The 26,046-nt window shown below is 43.9% G+C and overlaps 1 protein-coding gene and 1 long non-coding RNA gene across 2 annotated transcripts in view; one reads left to right on the top strand and one right to left on the bottom strand.

The window, feature by feature from the left end:
* LOC116989251 (nuclear receptor ROR-beta-like) overlaps positions 1–10,490 on the bottom strand; it is a 78,392-nt gene extending 67,902 nt beyond the window's left edge. The window contains exon 1 of the mRNA XM_033046445.1: positions 10,345–10,490. Coding sequence (XP_032902336.1) covers positions 10,345–10,351 — 7 coding nt within the window. The 5' untranslated portion in view covers positions 10,352–10,490. The remainder of the gene's footprint in view (positions 1–10,344) is intronic.
* A 686-nt stretch (positions 10,491–11,176) lies between these two features.
* On the top strand, positions 11,177–24,849 carry LOC116989681. The gene is made up of 3 exons (XR_004416288.1): positions 11,177–11,305; positions 11,668–11,671; positions 24,839–24,849. It is a non-coding gene; the product is annotated as an uncharacterized LOC116989681 (long non-coding RNA).
* The last annotated feature ends 1,197 nt before the right edge of the window (positions 24,850–26,046 follow it).

Raw genomic sequence — 26,046 nt, 5'->3', positions numbered from 1 at the left:
ATTTATAGTAAAGAGGAATACACACCTCAAAATTGCATCTCACATACTTATTAGTTTTTGGTAGGGGGTTAAAATAGGTTTTTTGGGGGGGGGGAGAAAGATTCTGAAAACAGTTTACTGAAATACTTGAACAAAACACAAAGTGCTGAAGTAACTCATGCTGGAGTAACTCAGCAGGTCAGGCAGCATCAGTGGAGGAAATGGATAGGCGACGTTTCGGGTTGGGACATTTGCCCTCCTCAAAGATGAACAGCCAGTGTGAAGAAAACTCCATTGTACTCTATAATCCACAAGATTCAGAGATTTCTGTAACAGTTGTACTGGGTGCAAGTGAATCAGTATCCTGTTGCAACATCTTCCACTGGTGGCATTTGAAAGTTACGACAGATTATGGAGTGAGTATTATCACAACAGATCTTGGTGTGCGGTTTGAATGGGCAGATGTATGGTAAATTACATTTTAGTTAGATAATGTAGTGTTATAGGCAGTATGAGCATTACATTAGACTCTCCCACTTGTATACAGTTATCTGCCTATGTATCAGTTTTAATTCATCCACAATCCACACATTGTTAACCAGTATTTTTTTTAATTTATTTTTTAAAAACTTTTATTGTATGCCAACTTTGTATTTTTATTCTTACTTCTACTATCTTGCACTATGACTATGACCAGACGCTAAACTGCATTTCGTTGTACCTATACTTGTATTTGTGCAATGACAATAAAGTTGAATTGAATTGAATTGAACATCTAATCACAGAGGACAAGCCGAAATATTGTCAATAAAGGCACAGTGGAACAGTGGTAGAGCTGTTGCCTTACATCGCCAGAGACCCGGGTTCGATCCTGACTATGGGTGCTGTCTGTACGGAGTTTGCATGGTCTCACTGCGACTGCATGGGTTTCCTCCCACATTCATACAGATTTGTAGGCTAATTGGCTTCCGTAAAGATTGTAAATTGTCCCTAGTGTGTAGGATAGTGTTAATGTACGGGGATCGCTGGTTGGCGATGACTCGGTTGGCCAAAAGATGTGTTTGCGAGCTGTATCTCTAAACGCAAGGAAACACGTCTCTGTGTCATAATGCATAACTCTGAGGGTCACGCCCTGTTATGCAGTAGCTAAAGAAAATAAAGTTTGGTCTGTACTTGTACATAAAAAAACCTTTAAAAGAGCTAGATAGAAATTTGGCCGGTAGTTAGTGCAAAATAGGATGACACTGTATTATACAATCTATTGTACAGTTAAGCAGCATACATACTGCTTCTAAATAACTCAGCAATAATACCCATTTGCACCATTGCCCACAGTATATACTGATCCTCTGCCTATATTTTGTGTCTCTGCACATGGTCAATGATTAGTGCCAGGATGTTTAGGCACTAAAAAAACTCTGAAATAGGCAGGCAAAAAGACATAATAAAATTACAAAAAAGGCACGAAAAGGGCATTTATTGACAAAAAAGGCATAAAAAGGCATTTATTTCCACCACCAAAATATGGTTAAAAATGATAATATAAAGGTATACTACATTAAATGACCAAAATTGCCCGCATGCACATAATTACTAGCATTGTTTTGGTGTCAAACTATGCCGTCTATCAGACAGAATATGCTTCAGTTGTAAAAAACTTATTTCTTCCTCAGCTGAGGTTCACTGGTGCATACCCGAAACAAGCTACAGACTCTATATTCATGTCGATATCTTGTGCATTACAACTACCTTTGAGAACGTTAGCATTGTTTTCTATTTCTTCAAGATCTTTGTTAGCTGAAATCATTCTCTCACATTTACCTTGAGAGGAGACCAGCTTGGGTATTTCGCTCGGGTAGTCCCAGCGGTATCAACATTGACTTCTCTAATTTTAGATAGCCCTTGTCTTCTCACTCCTCCCCCATCCCAGCTCTCCTTTTAGTCTGAAGGGGTTCAACCCGAAACGTTGCCTATGTCCTTCGCTCTATAGATGCTGCCGCACCCACTGAGCTTCTCCAGCATTTTTGTCTATCTCCTTCTAGTCCTGTCTCCGCCTCTAATTTTCTTCCCCTCCCCCCCCACCCCACCCAACATCAGTCTGAAGAAGTCTCGACCTGCAACGTCGCCCATTCCTTCTCTCCATAGTTGCTGCTTCAACTGCTGAGTTTCTCCAGCATTTTTTGTCTACATTCGATTTTTCCAGCATCTGCAGTTCTTTCTTAAATAGATCTTGGAAAAGACTGAACCAGCGGGCAGTGGCACGAATGAATGAACGACCGACGGGTGGCGTCCCAGGTTTCCCCCCGGTGGGGACGTTTTCTTGTAAGTTATACTATGTTAACACGTTAATAATAACATTAATATTAACATGTTAACATAGAAAATGTCATTGTAATCACGGTACAACTAGAGAAAATATCAAACGACCTTTTAGCAAAACGGCAAAAAAAGGCTGATTTAAGCACTTGATCGTGAAAAAGGCATTACCTGGTGAAATAAACAAAAAATACATGAAAAGGCACATGGCATTCATGGTAAAATCCTGGCTCTATTAATGATTGTAAGGTTTTGGGATTGTTCAGAGGGCCTTAACTTTCATGTCCAGTTCTAAACACCTCAGCAACATAGATTATAACAGATTGGTATTTTGCATTCTAGCAACATTACGAACGTTTTCATTTGACAGTTTAGTTTGGAGATGCAACATGGAAACGGGCCCTTCGGCCCTCGACGACCATCGATCACCCACTCACAGTAGTTCGATGCTATCTCATTTTCTCATCCACTCCTTACACATAAGGGACTATTTACAGAGGCCAATTGACTTACAGGTACACTAGCTCTATGTTGCCCACTTTCGCTTCCTACACACTAGGGGCAATTTACAGAGTCTATAAACCTGCACGTCTTAGGGATGTTGGTTTCTGTTGGAGGAAACCAGAGGATCTGGAGGAAATCCACAGTCAGAGGGAGAACGTGCAAACTCCACAAAGATTTTTTTATTGTTGTCTCACCTCCCAGAAGACTCGTGCCTCGTGATCAGTGGGGGTGACATTGAGACAATACAGTCGGTGCAGGCAGATTGGGCAAGCTGACCTTACACTGGCCGTACTTTCACTAGGGGCAAGAGTGGTCTTCAGTGAGTTTACGTGATTTAATGGAAAACGTTTGCTGGCCATCTAGAGATGGGGAAAAACAAGGAAATGCAGGTGCTGGTTTACAAAAAAAGACACCAAGTGCAGGAGTAACTCAGCGGGTCAGGCAGCATCTCAGGAGAACATGGATAGGTGACACTGCGGGTCAGTACACTCCTTCAGCCTGATTATAGGGCGGTGGCAGAGTGAAGAAAGCTGAGAGGTGGGAAAGGACAAAGCATGGCAGGTAATAAGCCAACACAGGCGAGGAGGGTGATTTGAAAGGCAAATAGTTGGACAAAGGCCAGAAATGAAAAGACAGAAGGTATGAGACAAAAGGATTGAAGAGTTGCAAACTGTGAAGCTAGAGGAAAGGATGTAGGTGGAAGGGGAGAGATAGGTGTGAGCCTAGGTGGGGCCCAGGGGAGATGGGAAAGGCATGGGAGGTTTAAATAGGGTAGAATGGAGAGGCTTATAGAGTTACCTAAAATTAGAGAATTCAATGTTCTTCTAGAGATGTTCCCAGGTTTAGCTTCATTATTGTCATGTGTACTGAGGTACAGTGAAAAACATTGTTTTGCATGCTATCCAATATAATACTATAAAAGATACAATCAGGTCAAACTCAAGTACAATAGGCGGAGCAAAGGGGAAGAAAGTTCAGAGAGTGAAATGACACAGCAGAAATATCCAGTGTAGCCAGATGTTATGAAGAAGAATCTCAACCCGAAACGTCACCCATCCCTTTTCTCCAGAGATGCTGTCTTACCCGTTGAGTTACTCCAGCTTTTTGTGTCTATTTTAAGTTATCGGTAACCCAGCCTTAATGGATATCTTTATGAATACAACGTTAGTTCTTGCCACCCAAAACAAACCAAATAAACAAGAGATTTTAAAGAAGTACTTGGATAAACAAAGCTTAGAAAATTATTTGGGCAGAATCTGATTTTAATGATTTTAAATCTGACCGCTATGCTCTCGGAAAGTTAGGATGCGTTCTAATTAAAGTAGTGAAATTCTGAGGAGAAAGATTCCTACTTATTGGCACCGCTGGTGGACCTGGTGCCTCAGAGCCAGACAACAGGCTTCTACACCAACCTAGAGTGCTGTCTGTGTGGAGTTTGCACGTTCTCCCTGTGGGTTTCCTCCGGGTGCTCCGGTTTCCTCCCGCATCCCAAAGGTTAATTGGCCTCTGTATATTGCCCCAAGCATGTAGGGAGTGAATGAGAAAGTGGAATAACATAGAACTAGTGCGAACAGGTGATTGATGGTCAGCATAGGTGGCCCAAAGGGCCTGTTTTCATCCTGTAGGGAGTGTAAAATACATTTTTCACCGTGACTGTCAATCTTTAAAGATATTTCATCCAAAGATATTGCCAAACATGGTTTAATAGAGGAGTTTCGTTAGTTATTAAAGTGTACTTGAATCTTCAGAGGTAAGATGCTGTAAAAATATAATGAACAACTGTGTGGATACGATTGTTGGCACTGAATTTACATTTTTCTAATCCAAAGATACTTCTACCTGCGTATTATGGAAAATTTTACATTATGTTGCAATAAAAAATTGTCAATTGTGCAAATGCATTGAGAACATATGTATCGATTCAAGAAAGTAAACATTTATAAACTGAAATAATCTTTGCTTAATCTCTTTAATACGACAGCAACACATAACAAGATGATAAAATCCCTCAGAGATTTTTCAAAACAAATATTTTCTCATTAATGTGTAGGAAGGAACTGCAAATGTTAATTTAAAATCGAAGATAGGCACTAAAAGCTGGAGTAACGCAGCAGGTCTGACAACATCTCTGGAGAAAGGGAATGGATGACATTTCGGATAGACCGTGTAAGAAAGAACTGCAGATGCTGGTTTAATCGAAGGTCGACACAAAATGCTGGAGTAACTCAGCAGGTGAGGCAGCATCTCTGGAGAGAAGGAATGGGCGACGTTTCGGGTCAAGACCCTGCTTCAGACTGATGTCAGGGGAAGGGGCGGGACAAAGATAGAATGTAGTCAGAGACACTAAGTAGTGGAAGAAATAGGAAGGGGAAGAGGATGGAGAGAGAGGGAAAGCAAGGGCTTTCTGAAGTTAGAGAAGTCAATGTTCATATCGCTGGGGTGTAAACTCACCAAGCGAAATATGAGGTGCTGTTCCTCCACTTTGCGCTGGGTCTCACTCTGACAATGGAGGAGGCTCAGGACAGAAAGATCAGATTGGGAATGGGAGGGGGAGTTGAAGTGCTGAGCCACCGGGAGATCAGGTAGGTTAAGACGGGCCAAGTGGAGGATAGATCCGTCTTCAGACTGCGAGTCAGGGGAAAGGGAAATCAAAATGAGAGATATAGACGGTGATATAGAGAGATATAGAACAAATGAATGAAAGATATGCAAAAAAGTAATGATGATAAAGGAAACAGGCCATTGTTAGCTGTGGGCTGGGTGAAAACCAGTTACAGACGACTTTGAAGCTGGTACAAGTTGGATGGGGGATATATTATTGTTAATGTGTACTAATATAATACTCAAACAATAATTCTAGGATTGGCGAAAGAAACATAGTGGTCTAATGTTGAGACATGGAGTTTGAAAACAGAATAAGAAATCACCACATTAAAAACTCTAAGCATTGCTGGTGATCCGATTGAGGAAATCCAAATAAAACATTACATGCATTCACTGGCACGATGCATGCAGTTTTAGTTTGGTTTAAATTGCACTTTTAAACCAAACCAATTAAGTATTGATTAAAAATGGAGCAAAGTTTTGAAGGGATGAATGAAATAGAACACTTTTATTGAGTTCATTCCTCTGGAAAGATGTCGTATCCTTTTAAAAAAAAACTAATGGCATTCCTTTGCAATAAAGTAAGTTTGTCAAAGAATATATATTTGGATAAAACTCTGGTAGAAATTGATAACTGGTACTTTAGTCTGCCTGAATGGTGATGGAGAACGGACCTACCATTTGGCCAAGTTCTGTGCCGAAAGAAATGACACTCGTTTTATATATTTTTTAAATTGGGGCTGCATATAAGGATTCAGATTCAAGTGTGATGAGGTTGTGCTCTGCAAATTTCTAAAGATATCTTCCAGGTGGTAATGTATTAATCTCTTCCCCATCAGGCATTACAAATATATGGTCTGCATCATTCTAAGATGTTCCCCAGGCTTATCAAAAGGGGATAGCAATGACCAAAAAAAAGGAGCTTGCAAGATTTCAGATTCAACTTGAAATCTTTAATCTCCGGAGAACATGGCCAAATGACGCTTCAGGTCGGGACCCTTCTTCAGAACCAGCAGGAAATGTCACCTGTCCAAGTTCTTCAGGGATAGTGCCGGTTCTGATGAGTTACTCCAGCACTGTGTAACCTGGTATCTGCACTTCCTTGGGTCTGAAACCTTTAATCACCTTGTATCCTATACATAATTGGGCCAAAAGTTAGCTCATTTGGGAAAAAAAGACAGGATTTCACTTTATAACAAGCTTCACATGGGAACAAACATCATGCGTATTATAATATTTTTGCAAATTTCTATTAGGAATGACAACATTCTTTTCATTACATTAGGCGAAAATAACAATCAGAATCAAAGCCTCGGGTTTGTTTAATAATGGTTCAAAGAATGACCAAAACATACTTGGTTCTGGTCGGATAAAGCCCCAAGCCAAACCTCATTTAGTAGAAAGGGCAAACTATCAAGACTACGCAAGACTATGTCTTTCTACTGAGGGAGCTCTTACGAGCATCTTTACAACAACAAGCAGCATTTTCACAGCTCCAGCTTCTATTTAACAGTTAGTGAATGCAACAGAAGCTTATGCAAGTCATGTATAAAAAGTGGAAATAACAATGGGGGAACAGAACTCTCCAGGAAAGATCTTGAATAATTACTGTGTCTGTTAAAAGTCAAACCATCGGATTTCTCACTTGTCAAGAATCAATTAAAAATCATTCAAATTGTTCAGGGAATTTACATTAATTCGTAATTTGTTGGATTTCCTTAAGAAAAAATAATCAAAGATAAAGGAACAGTAAAGTCCCAGAGTGTGAATGCCAGCACACTATACTTACAGCATTTTGAAAGGGAACATTTTTTCAATTCAAATGCTGTCAGATTCAGTATCCGAAAACTAAATTAACTGTTGTAGGATGACAGAAACTGAATAAATTTATTCAGGCTGTTAAAAGACCAAAAATGCTAAAAATGGAAATATGCAGCACATCATCACAATGGAATCTATCTAATGATAAATATCCCTGCACTAATTTTACACGTAATACATTAACCTTGGCGGGGCTCTAACTGTATAGTTATATAACAGCTGAAAGGAACACTTCATTTTCCTTTTAGCCAACTATTACTTCACCTTCGTAGAACACCTGCCAACTCTAATGCAAGGCATTGACCCCTTTTCCCCTCAAATCCATTGGTTTTGTCAGCTATCCATCATCTACTCGACAAAACTGAAGAGCAAATCATAGATGGGGTAAATGCAGAGATGCTTTCACCCAGTGTACAGGAATCAAGAATCAGAGGATATAGGTTTAAGGTGGGGGGGGGGGGGCGAGATTTAATAGGAACCCGAAGGACAACTTTTTCACATAGTGTGTGGCAGGCGTACGGCACAAGCTGCCAGAGGAGGTGGTTGAGGCAGGAACTATAACAGCATTTAAAAGACACTTAGGACAGGTACATAGACAGGAAAGATTTAGAGAATAGGCGGACCATTTGGTCGGTGTGGACAAGTTGAGCCGCAGGGCTCGTTTCCATGCTGAATGATTAGACCTTTAGGGTCAAAGACGCATGCAGAACAGAAACAGGCCCTTCGGCCCTTTGAGTCCAAAGAACCCAGGGGGCACCTTTGTCAGTCAGAGGGTGGTGGGTATGTGGAATGAAATGCCTGAGAAGGTAGTTGAGGCAGGTATGTTGACAGCATTTTAAAAACATTCGGACAGGTACATGGATGGGAAAGGTTTTGAGGGATAAGGGTCAAAGCAGGCAGGAGGGACTAGCTTAGAAGGTCAGCATGGACAAGTTGGGCCGAAGGGCCTGTTTCCATGCTGTACGACTATTAACGAAGAGTATAAATTGGATGAGTGGGTCTTAGGTTTCAAGATGTTCTTGGGGATAAAGAAATTGTTAATTTCAGTGGAAGATGCAAATACAACGAGCACAATGACAGTAATAGCACTGACTTTGGAATAAACTGACATTCGCTTTGGTTTCTCTGCTCTCGGGTGTCTCTCAAGGCGTGACGTGAAGGGTCGTAATGATGCAAGACTTACACATGGGGAGGAAGAGGTGGAAAGTCTTAGCGTGTTGAAGAAATTTAATAGGCCCATCTTTTCACTGAACGTACCAAGAAACAAAACTGGACGCGATATAATATTCTAACGGAAACTAAGATTTTTTTTTAAATTTAGATGCCATTAAATTTTAAAAAGCATAAACATGCCTACTGTTCCCATTCTTTATATATTTGTAACCACCATGAAATAGAAAATATTTTAGACATGTATTTTCCTCAGAGAAAAAGCATCTTCATCTATTTATTGTTCTGAATAAAACAGGGAATAAAAATGGAACATTTAAACTTCAGAATTATCTCAAGGTAATTTAATGCCTGTAATCCCGCAATTCTAGTCACAGTAAACCTTCTGTAATATTTAGATTTTATTCACGCCAATCGCACAACAGATACAGTCGTCAACGCCAACAAGGCTTCATCTGCTTCCTCTTCAAAGGATCTACGGATCTTTCCACTAAATCAGCAACTATCCAGTATTCTGTCTATGTTGTGGTGTAACGGGAAAATAATCTGAATTATCACACCGACGGGCATTCATGATATTGTTCTATTAATCGTCTATTCCTCCATTTTACACCCAAACTCAAAAGCTTAACATTCACACCATATGACACAATTTTACTCCATTTTACATCCAAACTCTTTCGTGCAATTTGACACAGAAACCTAAATTGTGTATAGTTCGACAGTTCCCAAATGTATTTTTCAAAATGCACACACATTTACTACTGAATGTAACTAATGTGAGATTTTGTTGATAAAAGCACTTAGATAAGGCTACCAAGTTGACAATTCCAGCTTCAAGACTACTGCCACACTTGCTGATTTTTAAATAAAAATCCAGTTTTAATTTTTTTAATTGAAACAGCTACATTCAGCTGCAGCAATAAAACTTAGCCAATCTTATGCACAATCAGTATACAGAGCCTAAATATTTCGTGGAATATTTTCTTCCCCTGAAAGTGGACAAAGGTGAGAAGATGGGCTGTCAGGATAATTCCATACTTGGTGACTTTTCTTGCTGGGCTTTAAAAATATATATAATTTAAATGCCAAGGACAATGCCTCTTGCACGACACGTTCAATGCAAATCATAATAAATAATTGGGCACATTTGGAGAGTACAAACTCCTTGAACTTTGATCCCATTTACACAGAGGGGCAGCCCGCTTTATTTTGTACCTTACGGTGAGCGCATTGAGCGCAGTGCATGTTGCCCCCGTTTGCCCTGATGCTACAATGTTGTTCAGTGCACACATGGACTGAGATCCACAGAAGCACTCGGCCGCCCCCGCATCTCCTCCTCCAGATTTATCCCTTCTGACAGATCTAGGTCACTGGGACGCTCTGACAGTCTGGCACTGCCGGCCGAGTACACCGCAATCAACGCTTTAAATAAAAGTTCCTGCAGTTTGCAAATGTCGCAAACAAAAAGTTGCAGGGCGCAGATTGTTAAACGCCAACTTTGCACGGTTCATACCTCCTCCCCGCTTGGGCTGAGAACAGAAGCGCCGCGTTGACCCAATCCGTCAGCATGCAAGGGAACCCAAACAAAATGCAAGCAACAACAATCCCCGATCTCTTTCCAGTGCAATGCGCAACAGAGAATTATGAACATGGACACTAAACACACACAGCGGCTGTCGGGGAAGTGGCAAAAGATGAGTTCGTAGCTTGCATCGGAGCCCGGAATAGTAGGAAGAAAACATTGCAAGTTTCGGACCCATGTGCAAAGCAAAACTAAAGTTAGGGAGTCTGCATTCATTAGATAATAAAAAAAATATCACAGACATTGCATTGGAACCGCTGCCCCTTTACTTGGGAGCATAAACTGCAGGAAATAACAGGTGCCAAAGCACGCAATTTAAAATAACAAAACATTGCATTCTTGCTTTTCCACGAGCGTCGACTTACCTCTCATGGTTGCAGCTTGCAAGGTGCTCTCATGGGCTGAGGTGAGTGGGGGGGGAGAGCAGGGGGAATGGGGGGGAGCTCGGTGCTCCGCGGCTGCACACAGTTGCGCGACTGCCCAGTGCTCGCGCTGCCTCCTGCCTGGAATTCTAGCCCAGATTGTCAGCGGCAGGCATGTGCCGCCCTCACGTGACGTCTCGCCCCCCGCCCCCTCGCCGACGGCGCACAGCCCTGGCCCCGCCCCCTCCCTCCCTCCCAGTGGGCGCGCATGCGCTGCTCTCCCTCGCTCCTGCTTGCTCGCTTGCTTGCGCTTCCATGCAGACGGGAACTTTTCTTTTTGGGAGGTTGAAAGTTGCAAACAATTTCTTCCTCAAAAAACTTGTTGCCATAGCAGCAACTTTTGGATACAACAAGGAGCAAAATTGTTACATGTGAAATATAGAGTTGTTTGTATGCCTATATATATATATATATATATATATATATACTGTGTATATATGTGATATGTACATATATCACTGTGCACATCTATATCATACATACATGCACATATTGTGCAGTGATATACAGTTTATATCATCAGCGAAAGAGTCGTTTTTAAATTCAAAGATTTGTCAGATTTTGAACATTTTCAGTAATAACTCGAGAAATAAAGCCTGAAATTTTCAGATAAGGCGGTTTTGGACTCCACGGGAAAAATCTCTACTGGAATATGTAAAAATGTTACTGTTACCGCGTCGTTTTTTCGCGAAGATGTGATTACACACAAACACACAAATAAATACACATCTAAGATCAGAGTTTTATAAGAATACTAGACTAAGTGGGACCCGTTGCATCCCAGCATCACACGGGAGGGGTGGTCCCCCAATGCAATATTCCACCTCTCCACCAATTCCAATATTGGTGGCCAGTGGTGGGAGGGGCTTTCTGGTGTGCTAGTATGGGGTGTTGTGGACTGAAGGTTTCAAGAGGGCTAGTATGGACATTGTGGGCTGATTGGATTCTTGGGCTGGCGGCTCAGTCACTCAATCCTGTTGTGCTGGCAGCTCATTCACTCACGGCTGGTGGGCTGGCAGTTGACTCACGGCTATTCCTTGAAATTCCATTTCAAGCAGGGTGCAAGGACACCAAATTCAAGTGCAGTTTCTTACCACTTCAAGCAGGGTGCAAGGCCATCAAATTCAAGTGCAGTTTCATACCATTTCAAGCAGAGTGCAAGGCCACTAAAGACAGCGAATCATGACCTCTCCCTCCTCCATCTTGCAGAAACTGAGCAACGCCCACACTTCTGGGTTTTATAGTCCCTCCCCCTTCCACCAGAAGGGACGTGGCCTTCATTGCGTGATTGAGAGGAGAGAGAGAATCTCAACATTTGTTAAACACTAATAACTCTTTTATTTTTCATCGATGGGAAAAATCCTCTGCACCTGATGAGCGGAGCGGGACTCTGAGTAAGATTGCCAAAAATCACAGCCATACATGGTAGCATTTTTTCTAAAATCAATATAAAGCGCAAACAGGAAGTGGTCAAGATTAGACTTTTAATTATATAGAAGGCAAGGCAACTTTAATTAGTCAGGGCAACTTTAATCAGGCAAGGCAACTTTAATTAGGCAAGGCAACTTTAATTAGGCAACACAGCTTTAGCATTTCCAAACCAAAGGCAACACAGCTTCAGCATTTCCAAACCAAAGGAAACACAGCTTTAGCATTTCCAAACCAAAGGCACCACAGCTTTAGCATTTCCAAACTATATTTTCAAACCACATTAAGGGCACTGACAGGTCAGTAAAACCACTCACAGTTTAGTAGAAGGTACACAAAAATGCTGGAGAAACTCAGCGGGTGCAGCAGCATCTATGGAACGAAGGAAATAGCCAACGTTTCGGGCCAAAACCCTCCTTCAGACTGATGGGGGTGGCAGGGAGAAGAAAGGAAAAAGGAGGAGGAGGAGCCCGAGGGCTGAGGGATGGGAGGAGACAGCCCGAGGGCTGAGGAAGGGGAGGACACAGCAAGGGCTAACAAAATTGGGAGAATTAAATGTTCATGCCCGCTGGATGCAGACTCCCCAAGCGGAATCTGAGGTGCTGTTCCTCCAATTTCCGGTGTTGCTCGCTCCGGCCATGGAGGAGACCCAGGACAGAGAGGTTGGATGGGGAATGGGAGGGGGAGTTGAAGTGCTGAGCCATCGGGAGGTCAGGTTGGTTATTGCGGACCGAGCGGAGGTGTTCGGCGAAACGATCGCCCAGGCTGACCCCACACACACACACACACTAACCACCCCCTTGATATTATATCAATATTATTCATAAGCTCCTTTTACCCCATCCCCGCCCTATCCACTGACGCATAGCCCCCAACTCATAGGCGTGTCTAGAGAGGGAGGGGGTAGAGAGAGGGCAGAGAGAGAGGGGGCAGAGACAGAGAGAGAGAGGCAGAGACAGAGATAGAGTGCAGAGACAGAGAGAGAGGGGCAGAGACAGAGAGAGAGCGGCAGAAACAGAGAGAGAGGGGGGAGAGAGAGGGGGGAGAGAGGGGGAGAGAAGGGGGGAGAGAGGAGGCAAGAGAGGGGGAGGAGAGAAGGGGGGGAGAGGCAGAGGAGGAGGTGGGAGAGGAGGAAGGGAGTGGGGAGCAGGGAGCGGGCAGCGGGGCTGGCGTCAACCAAAGGACTGCGACTTCAATCCAGAGCCCGGGGGGAGGGCTCATCACAGGGAAAGGCTGGTTCCCGAACGGAATACTCCCTCACTCCTGGCTGGCGACCCCAGGCTGCAGGCTGCAGGCTCCAGGGCCCGAGTACGGTGGGGTGGGGAGTAGTCGGTGGGTGACGTCACTCGCAGCTCGTGGAACACAGAGCAGGCTGCGCGCAGCAGACCCATTGTGACGTCATCAGCGAGACCATTTCGTTTATTTTCGAAGCTTTATCAGATTTGTGAACATTTTCATAAATAACTCGGGAAATAAAGCATGAATTTTTCAGATAAGGCGATTTCGGAGTCCAGGGGGTAAATCTCTACCCGAATATGTAAACATTTTACAGTTAGCGCTTCGTTTTTTCGAGAAGATGTGACAACACACAAACAAATAAATACACACACACACACACACACACACACACACACACACACACACACACACACACACACACACACACACACACACACACACACACACACACACACACACACACACATCCACATACAAGATTAGAAGATTGGGCATTTTTACAGGACAAGATGCATTTATTTCGAAACCTTGGAAATCTAATACGGGAGAATACTAACTTCAAAGAGTTACCTCTCCGCTAAAAGGCAACTGATCCTGTTTTACAATTGAGATACAAGGAACTGCAGATGCTGGAATCTTGAATTGCAATTGCAATTGCTACAATTGAACCTGTTGGCCTGAGTTTTGGAAGGATGTTTTTTTTTATTATAAAAGATGCGAATATTCATAGCAGAGACGCCAGTCGGGGTAACGGCTAGACAGACCTACCTGTTAGGTAGGTAGGTAAAAATTGCTTCGATTGGCGATGCGAGTTCGCCTTTGGAGTCTTGAACCAGCAAATAAATAGGAGACCATAACACATTGTACAAATACCGAGCCATCTGCCACAGCTTGACGCGTGAGCTGACACTTCTGGCTGCTCGACTTCTCTTCCAGTTCAGAGACCGATACTGTGCACGCCAGACATGTTTTGCACATTAGTACTTATTAGTGATAGTGAAATAGCAATCTCTGGTTGAAGTCTAACAATGTATGTAAAGGTGTAACTACACACAATGACTTCGCCGTGCTGAGCAAGTGGCAAAGGAAACAAAGTATATTGCATACCAGTCCCGCAGTGTGCATCTGGTTTGGTGGAAACCATAAAGAGAGAAAATAATTGTATTTATTAACCATCACATCAACTCAGGGGACATGCGTAGGAAGGAACTGCAGATGCTGGTTTACACTGAGGATAGACACAAAAATGCTGGAGTAACTCAGCGGGACAGGCAGTGTCTCTGGAGAGAAGGTGTGGGTGATGTTTCGGGTCAAGACCCTTCTTCAGACTGAGCGTCAGGGGATAGGGCGTTACAGAGATAAGGAAGTGCAAGAGATCAAAAGAGATGCAGATCAAGGGAAAGGGAGAATAGGCCATTGTTAGCTTGGAGAAGGTGACAACTAAGCAGACTGAGGTACAATGTTATCACGGGGACAGTCAGACTGTTGGGAGAACTGGGATGGGGGAGGGATGGAGAGAGAGAGAGGGAAAGCAGGGGTTACTCGAAGTTAGAGAAGTCAATCTTCATACATTTGTTTTCATGTTGGATAGTTTATAAGCAATTGTCTTGTTTAAATTGATTTAATGTGTGTGTGTAGAATTTGATGTTGTCCTGCTGAGTTTCATTGTGACTGTTTTCACCTCACCCACAGCTAGCAATGGCCAATTACCTTTACATTTTTGCATATCTTTCATTCATTTGTTCTATATCTCTGTACATCACCATCTATATCTCTTCTTTCCCTTTCCCCTGACCTTCAGTCTGAAGAAGGGTCTCGACCCGAAATGTCACCCATTCCTTTTCTCCAGAGATGCTGCTTGACCTGCCGAGTTACTCCAGCTATTTGTGTCTATCTTTAGTGGATACTTTTGTAGTGCACTGTGTCATAGACTACACGACAGGGAAAACAACCATTCATGGATGATAATACTGCGGTTTGATCGAATATTGTGCACGCCGGGATGGCAGGCAGCACACTCTGCCTGAGAACATGAAATGTTGGCTTTCCTGAAAGGAAATTGGCATAAAATGTCATTCTGCTTTTTTTTCCGCTCGAAAGTTGCTGCCTGAACTGCCGAGAATTTGCAGCTCTTTTGTTGCTTGCTTTTGATGTTTCCTTTGATCCCTGGGATCAGCGGTAGAAGTGAAAAAAAAGCTCACAATTCATGTTGTTTGCAAACAGAAAGTAAGATGAATACTATGAAAGAAATAGCGTTGAGGAAAGGATATGTTTTAGACGCGGGGCTGCTCTGTAATGCTGTCATTCCTTTGAAGGGGAACTAAGCTCACAGTCTGACAGAAACACAAAGTGCTGCAGGAACCAGCGGGAAGGCACATGGGAATGTCCTGGATTTTCCCTCCACAGATGCTGCCTGACTTCCTCCAGCCCTTTGGGGTTTGTTCAAGATGTTAGCATCTGCAGTCTCTTGTGTTTCTTTCTTCTACTCATACTTGAGCGTCTTCTAAATGAACAGAGCCTCACCTGAGGGTCAATGTGATCATCGCTGATCATCCCCGATCAGTACCCCGTTCCTGCCTTCTCCCCATATCTCCTGACTCCGCTACCTTTAAGAGCCCTATCTAGCTCTCTCTTGAAAGTATCCAGAGAACCGGCCTCCACCGCCCTCTGAGGCAGAGAATTCCACAGACTCACAACTCTCTGTGAGAAAAAGTGTTTCCTCGTCTCCGTTCTAAATGGCTTACTCCTTATTCTTAAACTGTGGCCCCTGGTTCTGGACTCCCCCAACATCGGGAACATGTTTCCTGCCTCTAGTGTGTCCAAACCCTTAACAATCTTATATGTTTCAATAAGATACCCTCTCATCCTTCTAAACTCCAGAGTATACAAGCCCAGCCGCTCCATTCTCTCAGCATATGACAGTTCCGCCATCCCGGGAATTAACCTTGTAAACCTACGCTGCACTCCCTCAATAGCAAGAATGTCCTAATTCTGCTTCTATAACTTATGACAAGTCAATCCTACCCATGAGGTATAATTGCCTGATCTTGTGGTTATATGTGCTGGGTTTTGGGATGCAGTTTTACAGTTTGGGATCACTGCATTGAACTAGAAATTAATACTGCCCTAACCACAACATCGTCAAAGCTAGGAACAAGCAACTGCAGATGCTGGTTTACAAAAAAAAGACACAAAGTGCTGGAATAACTCAGCGGGTCAGGCAGCATCCATGGAGAACATGGATAGGTGACATTCCGAGTCGGGACCCTTCCTCAGTATGATTGTGAAAGGGGGATGGAAAGTTGGATGAGAGGAGGGGCAGGAAAGAGTGTGGCAGATACTAGGCGGATACAGTGAGGCTGGGGCTGGTAAGCAGGTGGTTGGACAAACTGAAGACGGATCCAACCCGAAATGTCATCCATTCTTTTTGTCCAGAGATGCCGCCCGACCTGCTGTGTTACTCCAGCACTTTGTGTCTGTCTTCAGCATATGGTTGGACAAAGGCCAGAGATGAAAAGAAAAAACATTTGAGACAAAAGGATTGAAGGGTTGCAAATAGTGAAGCTAGAGGAAGGAATGTGGGAGGAGGGGGAGAGAAATAGGGGCGAGTACAGGTGGGGCGCAGGGGAGAGGGGAGGGGAAGACAGGGGGGGGGGGAGAGAACGAGAAGGGGTGGCGGGTTTGTAGTTACCTAAAATGTTCTTATGGATATATGTTCATATCCATCTGAAGAGAGGTTCTGGCCTGCAACGTCACCTATCCATGTTCACCAGAAACGCTGCTGGGCCCGCTGAATTACTCCAGCATTTTGTGTCTATCTTCAATGTTCATATAATTGTGTTGTTAGCTACACAAGCGGGATATGAGCATTCTTGTGCCTCGTGGTTTCGAGGCATCCAAGTTCACCAGACGGCATCTTTAATTTAGTTAAGTTTAGTTTAAAGATACAGCACGGAAACCGGCCCTTCGGCCCACCGACTCCACTCCAACTAGCACATTAACACTATCCCACACACACTAGGGTCATTTTTACATTTATACCAAGCCAATTAACCTACAAACCTGTACACCTTTGGAGTATGGAAGGAAAATGAAGATCTCTGAGAAAACCCACGCAAGTCACGGGGAGAATGTACAAACTGCGTACAGACGGCATCCATAGTCAGGATCCAACCCGGGTCTCTGGCGCTGTAAGGCAGTAGCTCTACTGCTACGCCACCCAGCCGCCCATTAAGCAGAAACATATTCCTGATTGGAACAGGCGAAATAGCAGCATGCCAGGACAAGATATTGCGGATTTACATAGAGACCAACACGAGTTTATATCTTCTAGATTTCCAAAGTTCTTTCCCAATATGTGACCTTACCTGTCAATGCAAATTTAACAGCAATTTAAAATGAAGCAATATGATAGTGGACCTTTTGTCTTTTTGTTGCTTTAAACTCTATCCTAGTTCAAGAGATAAAAGCCTTTAGACTTTTAAACTTTAGAGATACAGCCCTTTGGCCCACCGAGCCCACACCAACCATCGATCGCCCCATACACAAGCACAATCCTACACACACGAGGGGCAATTTACAATTTTTTTACTGAAACCAATTAACCTACAAACCTGCAGGTTAAACTGTTGGTTCCACTGTTGTTTGTCATGTACATCAATGATCTGGATGATGGTGTGGTAAATTGGATTAGTAAGTATGCAGATGATACTAAGATAGGTGGGGTTGTGGATAATGAAGTAGATTTTCAAAGTCTACAGAGAGATTTATGCCAGTTGGAAGAGTGGACTGAAAGATGGCAGATGGAGTTTAATGCTGATAAGTGTGAGGTGCTACATCTTGGCAGGACAAATCAAAATAGGACGTACATGGTAAATGGTAGGGAATTGAAGAATGCAGGTGAACAGAGGGATCTGGGAATAACTGTGCACAGTTCCCTGAAAGTGGAATCTCATGTAGATAGGGTGGTAAAGAAAGCTTTTGGTGTGCTGGCCTTTATAAATCAGAGCATTGAGTATAGAAGTTGGGATGTAATGTTAAAATTGTACAAGGCATTGGTGAGGCCAATTCTGGAGTATGGGGTACAATTTTGGTCGCCTAATTATAGGAAGGATGTCAACAAAATAGAGAGAGTACAGAGGAGATTTACTAGAATGTTGCCTGGGTTTCAGCAACTAAGTTACAGAGAAAGGTTGAACAAGTTAGGGCTTTATTCTTTGGAGCGCAGAAGGTTAAGGGGGGACTTGATAGAGGTCTTTAAAATGATGAGAGGGATAGACAGAGTTGACGTGTATAAGCTTTAGTTAATAGGGGAAGGGGGCGCTGCACTGGCAGCAGCCTGTCGGCAGCGTGTCCGTTTTTTCTCCAATTTTTATTTTTTTTTTAGTATGTTTAAAAGTCTGTTTTTAATGTTTCTTTGTGTGTTATGTGTGGGGGGTGGTGTGGGGGGGTAAGGGGGAAACCGTTTCGGCCGCCTCTTCCATGGAGAGGCGATTTTTTCAGGTCGCCTCCCCCGTGGCCTAACAGCAAGGATCGGCGCGGACTTTCCCGGAGACGCGCCCGGAGCTTCAGCGGCTGGGCGCAGCGTGGACTCTCGGCGTGGAGCGGGTGAGACCTCGCTGGAGGGGAGCGCTCCGTTACGCTGGCCCGGCAGCCGGCAGCCTGAAGCCGCAGTCTGCAGAACTGCAGCTGGTGCGGCGTCTACAGCCCGGGATCCCTCGTGGAGGACCCGGGGGGAAGAAGAAGCTTCCACCGCCGTCCCGCGGCCGTCTTCTACCGCGGGTGCGGCATGGACTTACCATCTCCCCTGGAGGGGAGCTTCGACCGCCGGCCCTGCAGACTGCGGTGCTTCCGGCTGCGGCACGGCAGGTACTTTAAAACTTTGACCGCCGGCCTGCGGCCTACACCAGCCTGAAGCCGCGGTCTCTGGTTGGGAAGAGCCGATCCTGGACTCACCTTGACTTTGACTTTGTCCCTTACCATCTGGACGCCCGCAGCAACGGCTGTGGAGGGTGGTGGTCCCGACCACGGGGGAAAATGGAGGAGGACTGGCCAAGCTCTGTGCCTTCCACCACAGTGATGAATGCTGTGGTGGATGTTTGTGTAAATTTTTTATTGTGGTTGTGTTCTTTATTACTGTATCGCTGCTAGCAACCCAAATACCACCGACCTTGGTTGTGTGGCAATTAAATTATATCTATCTATCTATCTTTTCCCACTGAGAGTAGGGAAGATTCAAACAAGGGGACATGACTTGAGAATTAAGGGACAGAAGTTTAGGGGTAACATGAGGGGGAACTTCTTTACTCAGAGAGTGGTGGCTGTGTGGAATGAGCTTCCAGTGAAGGTGGTGGAGGCAGGTTCGTTTTTATCATTTAAAAATAAATTGGATAGTTATATGGATGGGAAAGGAATGGAGGGTTATGGTCTGAGCGCAGGTATATGGGACTAGGGGAGAATACGTGTTCGGCACGGACTAGAAGGGTCGAGATGGCCTGTTTCCGTGCTGTAATTGTTATATGGTTATATGGTTAGACACAAAACGCTGGAGTAACTCAGTGGGACATGCAGCATCTCTGGAGAGAAGGAAAGGGAGACGTTTTGGGTCGGGTGAAGAAGGGTCTCGACCCTGAAACGTCACCCATTTCTTCTCTCCAGAGATGCTGCCTGTCCCGCTGAGTTACTCCAGCATTTTGTGTCTACCTGCAAACTTTGGTATGTGGGAGGAAGCCAGAAAGTCCAGAGAAACAAGGAGAACTTGCAAACTCCACCAAGACAGCGCCAGATGTCAGGATACAACGATAGTCACTGGAGCTCTGAGGCAGCAGCTCTATTGGTTACACCACTGTATCACTCTATTCACCATATGCTCTCCAACCCTCAGGGCTCCCATGAAAACATCTCCTCACTTCTTCCTTATCGGACATTATTCCATTCCCTTTGTTGTTCATCTCCGTTACATCCGCTCCCTCAGTTACAGACCTTCATTTTGCCCTATCCTTTCTTCCACCCCTTTCTCTGCATCATAAACCTTGTTGGCCTTTGAAGCATAAATCTTTATTGTGTATCATCATCATCATAGTTGAAAACATCAACGGGCACGGTGCCTTACAATGTTATGTACGACAGTGATCGTAACGTCTACTGAAGTGTGGATGGCCGTTGGCTTCCTAGGAGCACATCCGCCCTATGACAGGTCTTGTTTTTGGTCCTGCTGGGGGTCCACAGACCCCTCCTCACCTGGCACACCACGAGATGGTGGGGGAGATGGTTTAGTCGCCGACTATCCGACCATGGAGCAGGTAGCATGGGATTACATGGTACCCGTGTCGATGGGATCTCCCCTCGACCTTTATTGAGTAAATGAATTATTTTATTTATTTATAATTTTTTTTTTTTTTATTTGTTTATTTTATTAGAAGTTAATACAGTACAAAACAGTACAGTGGAACCTAATTTTAGGTGCCAACTATGTCATACCGTAATCCATTCTATGTACAACCTCTAGTTATGAGAAGGAAGTAAGCAAGACAAGAAAAAGAAAACAATAGAAAGGGGAAAAAGTGGAAAAATAGATGGTAGAGATTAGAAAAACGTGAAGTGTGTATATAAAAATAAATAAATAAATAAATAAAAAAGAAAAGAAAAAAGAAAAAGTGGAAATTAGAAATAGAAGAGAAGGCCCCTTAAAAGAGAATTTTTCAAATCTGTATTCGGAGATGTAGATCTATCCACGTCATGAACTGAAATCAGTAATCCTTATGGTACCGCTGCATCACATGATTCCAAAAAGTCGATGAAAGGAGACCAACTCCTTAAGAATTGGTCATATTTATTTATTAGTCGGAGTCTCATTTCTTCAAGGCGTGCTATGTCCATCATATTCCTAATCCACATTTTAACAGTTGGTATGGTTGTATTTTTCCAAAATTTAAGTATCAATTTCTTTCCAATTATTAACCCATAATTAAAAAAAACATTTTGGTCTTTATTTAAATTGCTATCTTCTCCTATTATTCCAAATATAATCGTAAATGAATTAGTAATGTGTGGGAAACTCATTGAAACTTAGTGAATAGTGGAAGGTTGGAGTGTCCCCAGAGTGTGGAGGATAGTGTAAAGGGCCTGTCCCACTTGGGAGTCATTTGCACGTCACGCAGATGGCGCGCAAAGATTTTGTACATCCCAAAATCCTGGGGCGGCGCATGCAACTGCGCGTCACTGGCTACGTCACCACGCACCATGCGCACGTCGTACGTCGTGACGGGTAAATGACATCATGTAAATGACGCGCAAATGACGCCCAAGTGGGACAAGGCATTAAGTGTGCGGGGATCACTGGCCAGTGCGGACTCGGTGGGCCGAAGGGCCTGTTTCTGTGCTGTATCTCTGAACTAAACTAAATCTGGGAGTGGGGCAGTGAATGGGAACATGGGAGAATGCATCACAGGGATAATGAGTGTGGGAAGGGAATTGGTCTATTCCAGCATAGACCCAATGGGCTGAATGGCATTCTTCTATGTCGCATGAAAGATGGTGTGTGGAAATGTAAATAGACTATGAACAGATGTCAAGACAGAGAATGGAACACGATGGAATGTGTGAAAATGAGGGAACAACTGGCAGCAAACTTGTTGGAATTATTGAAAATTAATCCAAAATGTAAATTCTTAAAATGAGATCAGAACTGGTGAACCTGAAACGTGAGCTCCTTTTCTACAGATGCTGTCAGACTTGCTGATTGATCCTAGCATTTTCCATTCTTACTTTGTAGGAATTGTTGGTATCTTGTTGAAGGGTCTTTAGTACAAACCTGTAGCCAGCACTATAACAGCTCGGAGTGCACACACCAGACTCATCCATAGCTGTGAAGTCAAGTCACTTGATAACTTCAAAAATTAGTGGGGGGGCAGAACTTGGTCGAATGACATCCTTCCATGTTGTAAGTAAATATAAAAATGTGGTACACGGAAATAAAGATAGACAATCAGCTGAGGTGAAGATAGAGAATGGAGAAGAAAGAGGAATGGAATGAAAGTGAGGAATAGGGAAGAGTTGCAGATATTCATCGTACAATCATATTAGGGAGACAAGGACTGTCATTTGATTGAGTTAAAGCCAAATCTTATAAAGATAGTCACAAAGTGCTGGAGTAACTCAGCGGCAGCCCGCCACTGTTGCGGGCTGGAAGAGTCTGTGTACCACGTGTATATGGAGTGTGTGAGGCTGCAGCCCCTGTTCCAATATCTAAAGGGGCTGCTTCTGGCTGCACTTCTCACCTACCATTCTCACCTTTAGACACCCTGTGCGTAGGGGAGAGGGTAGGGCCGAGGATGTCCTGGGCCTGGCCAAGCGGGCCATCCACGAGTCATGGCGCCAGGCAGAAGAGGGCTCTGCCAGAGCTGGCTGCCTGCCCCTGTGCCGGGGTTACATCCGTACCCGGGTGGTACTAGAGAGGGACTACGCACTGTTCACAGGCACCCTGGGGGATTTCCGGGACCGCTGGGCACTGCGGGGGGTTGAATGCATCTTTGACAAGGATTGTAACATAGATATATAGTCGTTTATTTAGTATATTTGTTTGTCTTGTATTATGGTGGTGGGTTCTGTTTTGTTTTATTGTGTTGTAAATATTATTTTTAATGATTGAATACATTTTTTGATTAAAAAAAACTGGTTAGCAAGCTCATGGAACTGGGTCTCTGTGCATCCCTCTGCAATTGGTTCCTCGACTTCCTTATCCACAGACCACAGTCTATTCGAATTGGCAGAAATACTTCTTTCTCATTAACAATCGGTACGGGAGCACCTCAAGGCTGCGTGCTCAGCCCCCTGCTCTACTCACTCTATACTCATGACTGTGTAGCCTGACACAGTGCAAACTCCATCTTCAAGTTCGCTGATGACACCACCGTTGTTGGACGAATTACAGATGGTGATGAGTAGATGGTATAGATTTGAGATCGACCGATTGACCAAATGGTACCAGCACAACAACCTGGCTCTCAATATCAGTAAAACCAATTAACTGATTGCGGACTTTGGAAGAGGAAAGATGAGGACCCACAATCCTGTTTATATCAGAGAGTGTCAAAAACTTCAAATTCCTGGGCGTGCATATTTCCAACGATCTTTCCTGGACCCAGCACACTGATGCAATTATATATAAAGTACATCAAAGCCTCTACTTCCTGAAAAGATTACAGATTCGATATGTCAGAGATTCTCTTAAACTTCTACAGGTGTACAGTGAAGAACATCATGGCCTGGTTCGGCAACTTGAACGCCCAGGAGCGGAAAAGACTGCAAAAAGTTGTGAACAGTCCAGTCCATCATCGGCTCTGACCTCCCCACCATCGAAGGGATTTATCGGAGTCGCTGCCTCAAAATAGTAGCCAGCATCATCAGAGACCACACCATCCTGACCACATACTCATTTCACCTCTGCCATCGGAAAGAAGGCACAGGAGCCTGAAAACTGTAACATCCAGGTTTAGGAACAGCTACTTCCCTACAGCCATCAGGCTATTAAACACTATAAGCCCAAATAAGCTCTGAACTACAATAGATTACTATTATTATTGCACTATTATTGTTTGCTTTTTGAGTATGTGTGTATGTGTATATATATGTGTGTACTTGTGGGTATGTGTATGTGTATACAGTGGGTACCCACTGAACTTTTTTTTTCTCTCTCGTTTATCATATTGTTTACAGTGCACTATGTTTACATATTCTGTTGTGCTGCAGCAAGTACGAATTTCATTGTTCTATCTGGAACATATGACAATAAAACACTCTTGACTCTTGTCTTGTATTCGGTGGAATTTAGAAGGATGAGAGGGAAACCTATAGAAACAAATACAACTTAGAGGATTGGCCAGGGTAGATGCAGCAAAAATGTTTCTGATGTTGGGGGAGTCCAGAACCAGGGGTCACAGTTTAAGAATAAGGGGTAGGCCATTTAGGACTGAGATGAGGAAAAACGTTTTCACCCAGAGAGTTGTGAATCTGTGGAATTCTCTGCCACACAAGGCAGTGGAGGTCAATTCACTGGATGTTTTCAAGAGAGAGTTAGATTTAGCTCTTAGGGCAAACTGAATCAAAGGATATGGGGAAAATGCCGCAATAGGGTACTGATTTTAGATGATCAGACATGATCATACTGAATGACGGTGCGGGCTCGAAGGGCCGAATGTCCTACTCCTGCACCTATTTTCTATGTTTCTATGTTACTCCAGCACTTTTCCTCAGGATTCCTGAATCTGCAGTTCCTTGTGTTTCCAAAGACTGCATTGGTGGTTTGGCGATCTCAGAACCCAACATTTGGACACAAATGTAGACGGGTTGGTTAGCAAGTTTGCAGATGACACCAAGATTGGTGAAGTTGCAGACTGTGAGGAAGGCTGTCAAAGTCTGCAGTGAGAATAAATCAGCTACAGAAAAGGGCAGAGAGATGGCAGATGGAGATTAATGCGAGCAAATGTGAGGTACTGCACTTTGGAAGGGTAAGTGTAAGGGGTAGTATACATTTAATAGCATTAATGTACAGAGGGATCTTGATGGTGACAACGCAAGTAGATAGACACAGCACAAGTAAAGAAGGTGTACACTGTGCTTGGTTTCATTGTTTGGGGCATTGATTATAAGAGTCAGGAAGTCATGATGCAGCTCTCTAAGACTTTGATTAGGGCAAATTTGGAGTATTGTGTGCAGTTCTGGTCACACCATTTGCAGGAAGGATGTGGAGGCTTTGGAGAGGATGAAGGAGTGGTTTGCAGAGTGCTGAAGATAGACACAAAATGCTGGAGTAACTCAGCAAGACAGGCATCATCTCTGGAGAGAAGGAATGGGTGAGGTTTTGGGTCGAGACCCATCTTCAGATAGCAGTTGCCTATGTGACAAAGATGGCACCTGTGATGATTGAACCATTGTAAAGCTTAGTTTAGTTAAATTTAGAGATACAGCGCGGAAACAGGCCTTGCAGCCCACCGAGTCCGTACCGACCAGCGATCCCCGCACATTAACGCTATGCTACGCACACTTCGGACAATTTACATTTTCCCAAGCCAATCACCCTACAAACCTGTACGTCTTTGGAGTTTGGGAGGAAACTGAAGATTAGGAGAAAACCGACGCAGTCATGAGGAGAACGTATAAACTCCATGCAGACAGCACCCGTAGTCGGGATCGAATCCGGGACTCTGGTACTGTAAGACAGCAATTCTTCTGCTGCGCCTCTCAAAGTCCCAACAAAAAACAGAGGTTTCTGCGCTGCATCTCTGAACTAAACTAGACTAAACTCCCAGCATTATGATGGTTCAATTGTCCCTGGAGTTTTATTGGCCATTATTATTACACACCTAGGTGCCGCCATTTTTGGCGCCGTTATTTAAAGTCCCAAGTCTGGTCGTCACACGCTCTCGATGTACTGGAGCAGTTCCGATGAACTGACGTCCCTCCTCTCCTCTCCTCCCCTCTCCTCCCCTTGCCCGGCCATCTTCGTGTCCCGGCAGCCGACCTAGAAGATGCTGGAGCCATTACCCGGCAGTGTGAAACATAGAAACATAGAAATTAGGTGCAGGAGTAGGCCATTCGGCCCTTCGAGCCTGCACCGCCATTCAATATGATCATAGCTGATCATCCACTCAGTATCCCGTACCTGCCTTCTCTCCATACCCTCTGATCCCCTTAGCCACAAGGGCCACATCTAACTCCCTCTTAAATATAGCCAATGAACTGGCCTCAACTACCCTCTGTGGCAGAGAGTTCCAGAGATTCACCGCTGTTATGTAAGACTGTAATATTTTGGTCACTGCTGTCTTTACAATAGCTTGTTGGTGAAATAACGTTGCTCAGACTACACGAAACGTCAAAATATTTGACGATTACATAACACATTTGAGTCCACCCCAGGCACAATCAAACATAGTTAGAAATCGTGCAAAATAAGAAGGAATGGAAGAAATGTAACCCCAA

The sequence above is a fragment of the Amblyraja radiata genome, chromosome 29, assembly GCF_010909765.2.
Source record: "Amblyraja radiata isolate CabotCenter1 chromosome 29, sAmbRad1.1.pri, whole genome shotgun sequence".
In the NCBI taxonomy this organism is placed as follows: domain Eukaryota; kingdom Metazoa; phylum Chordata; class Chondrichthyes; order Rajiformes; family Rajidae; genus Amblyraja; species Amblyraja radiata.
Note: the sequence above shows the minus strand (reverse complement) of the source record. Positions and strands in the feature narration are given on the sequence as shown.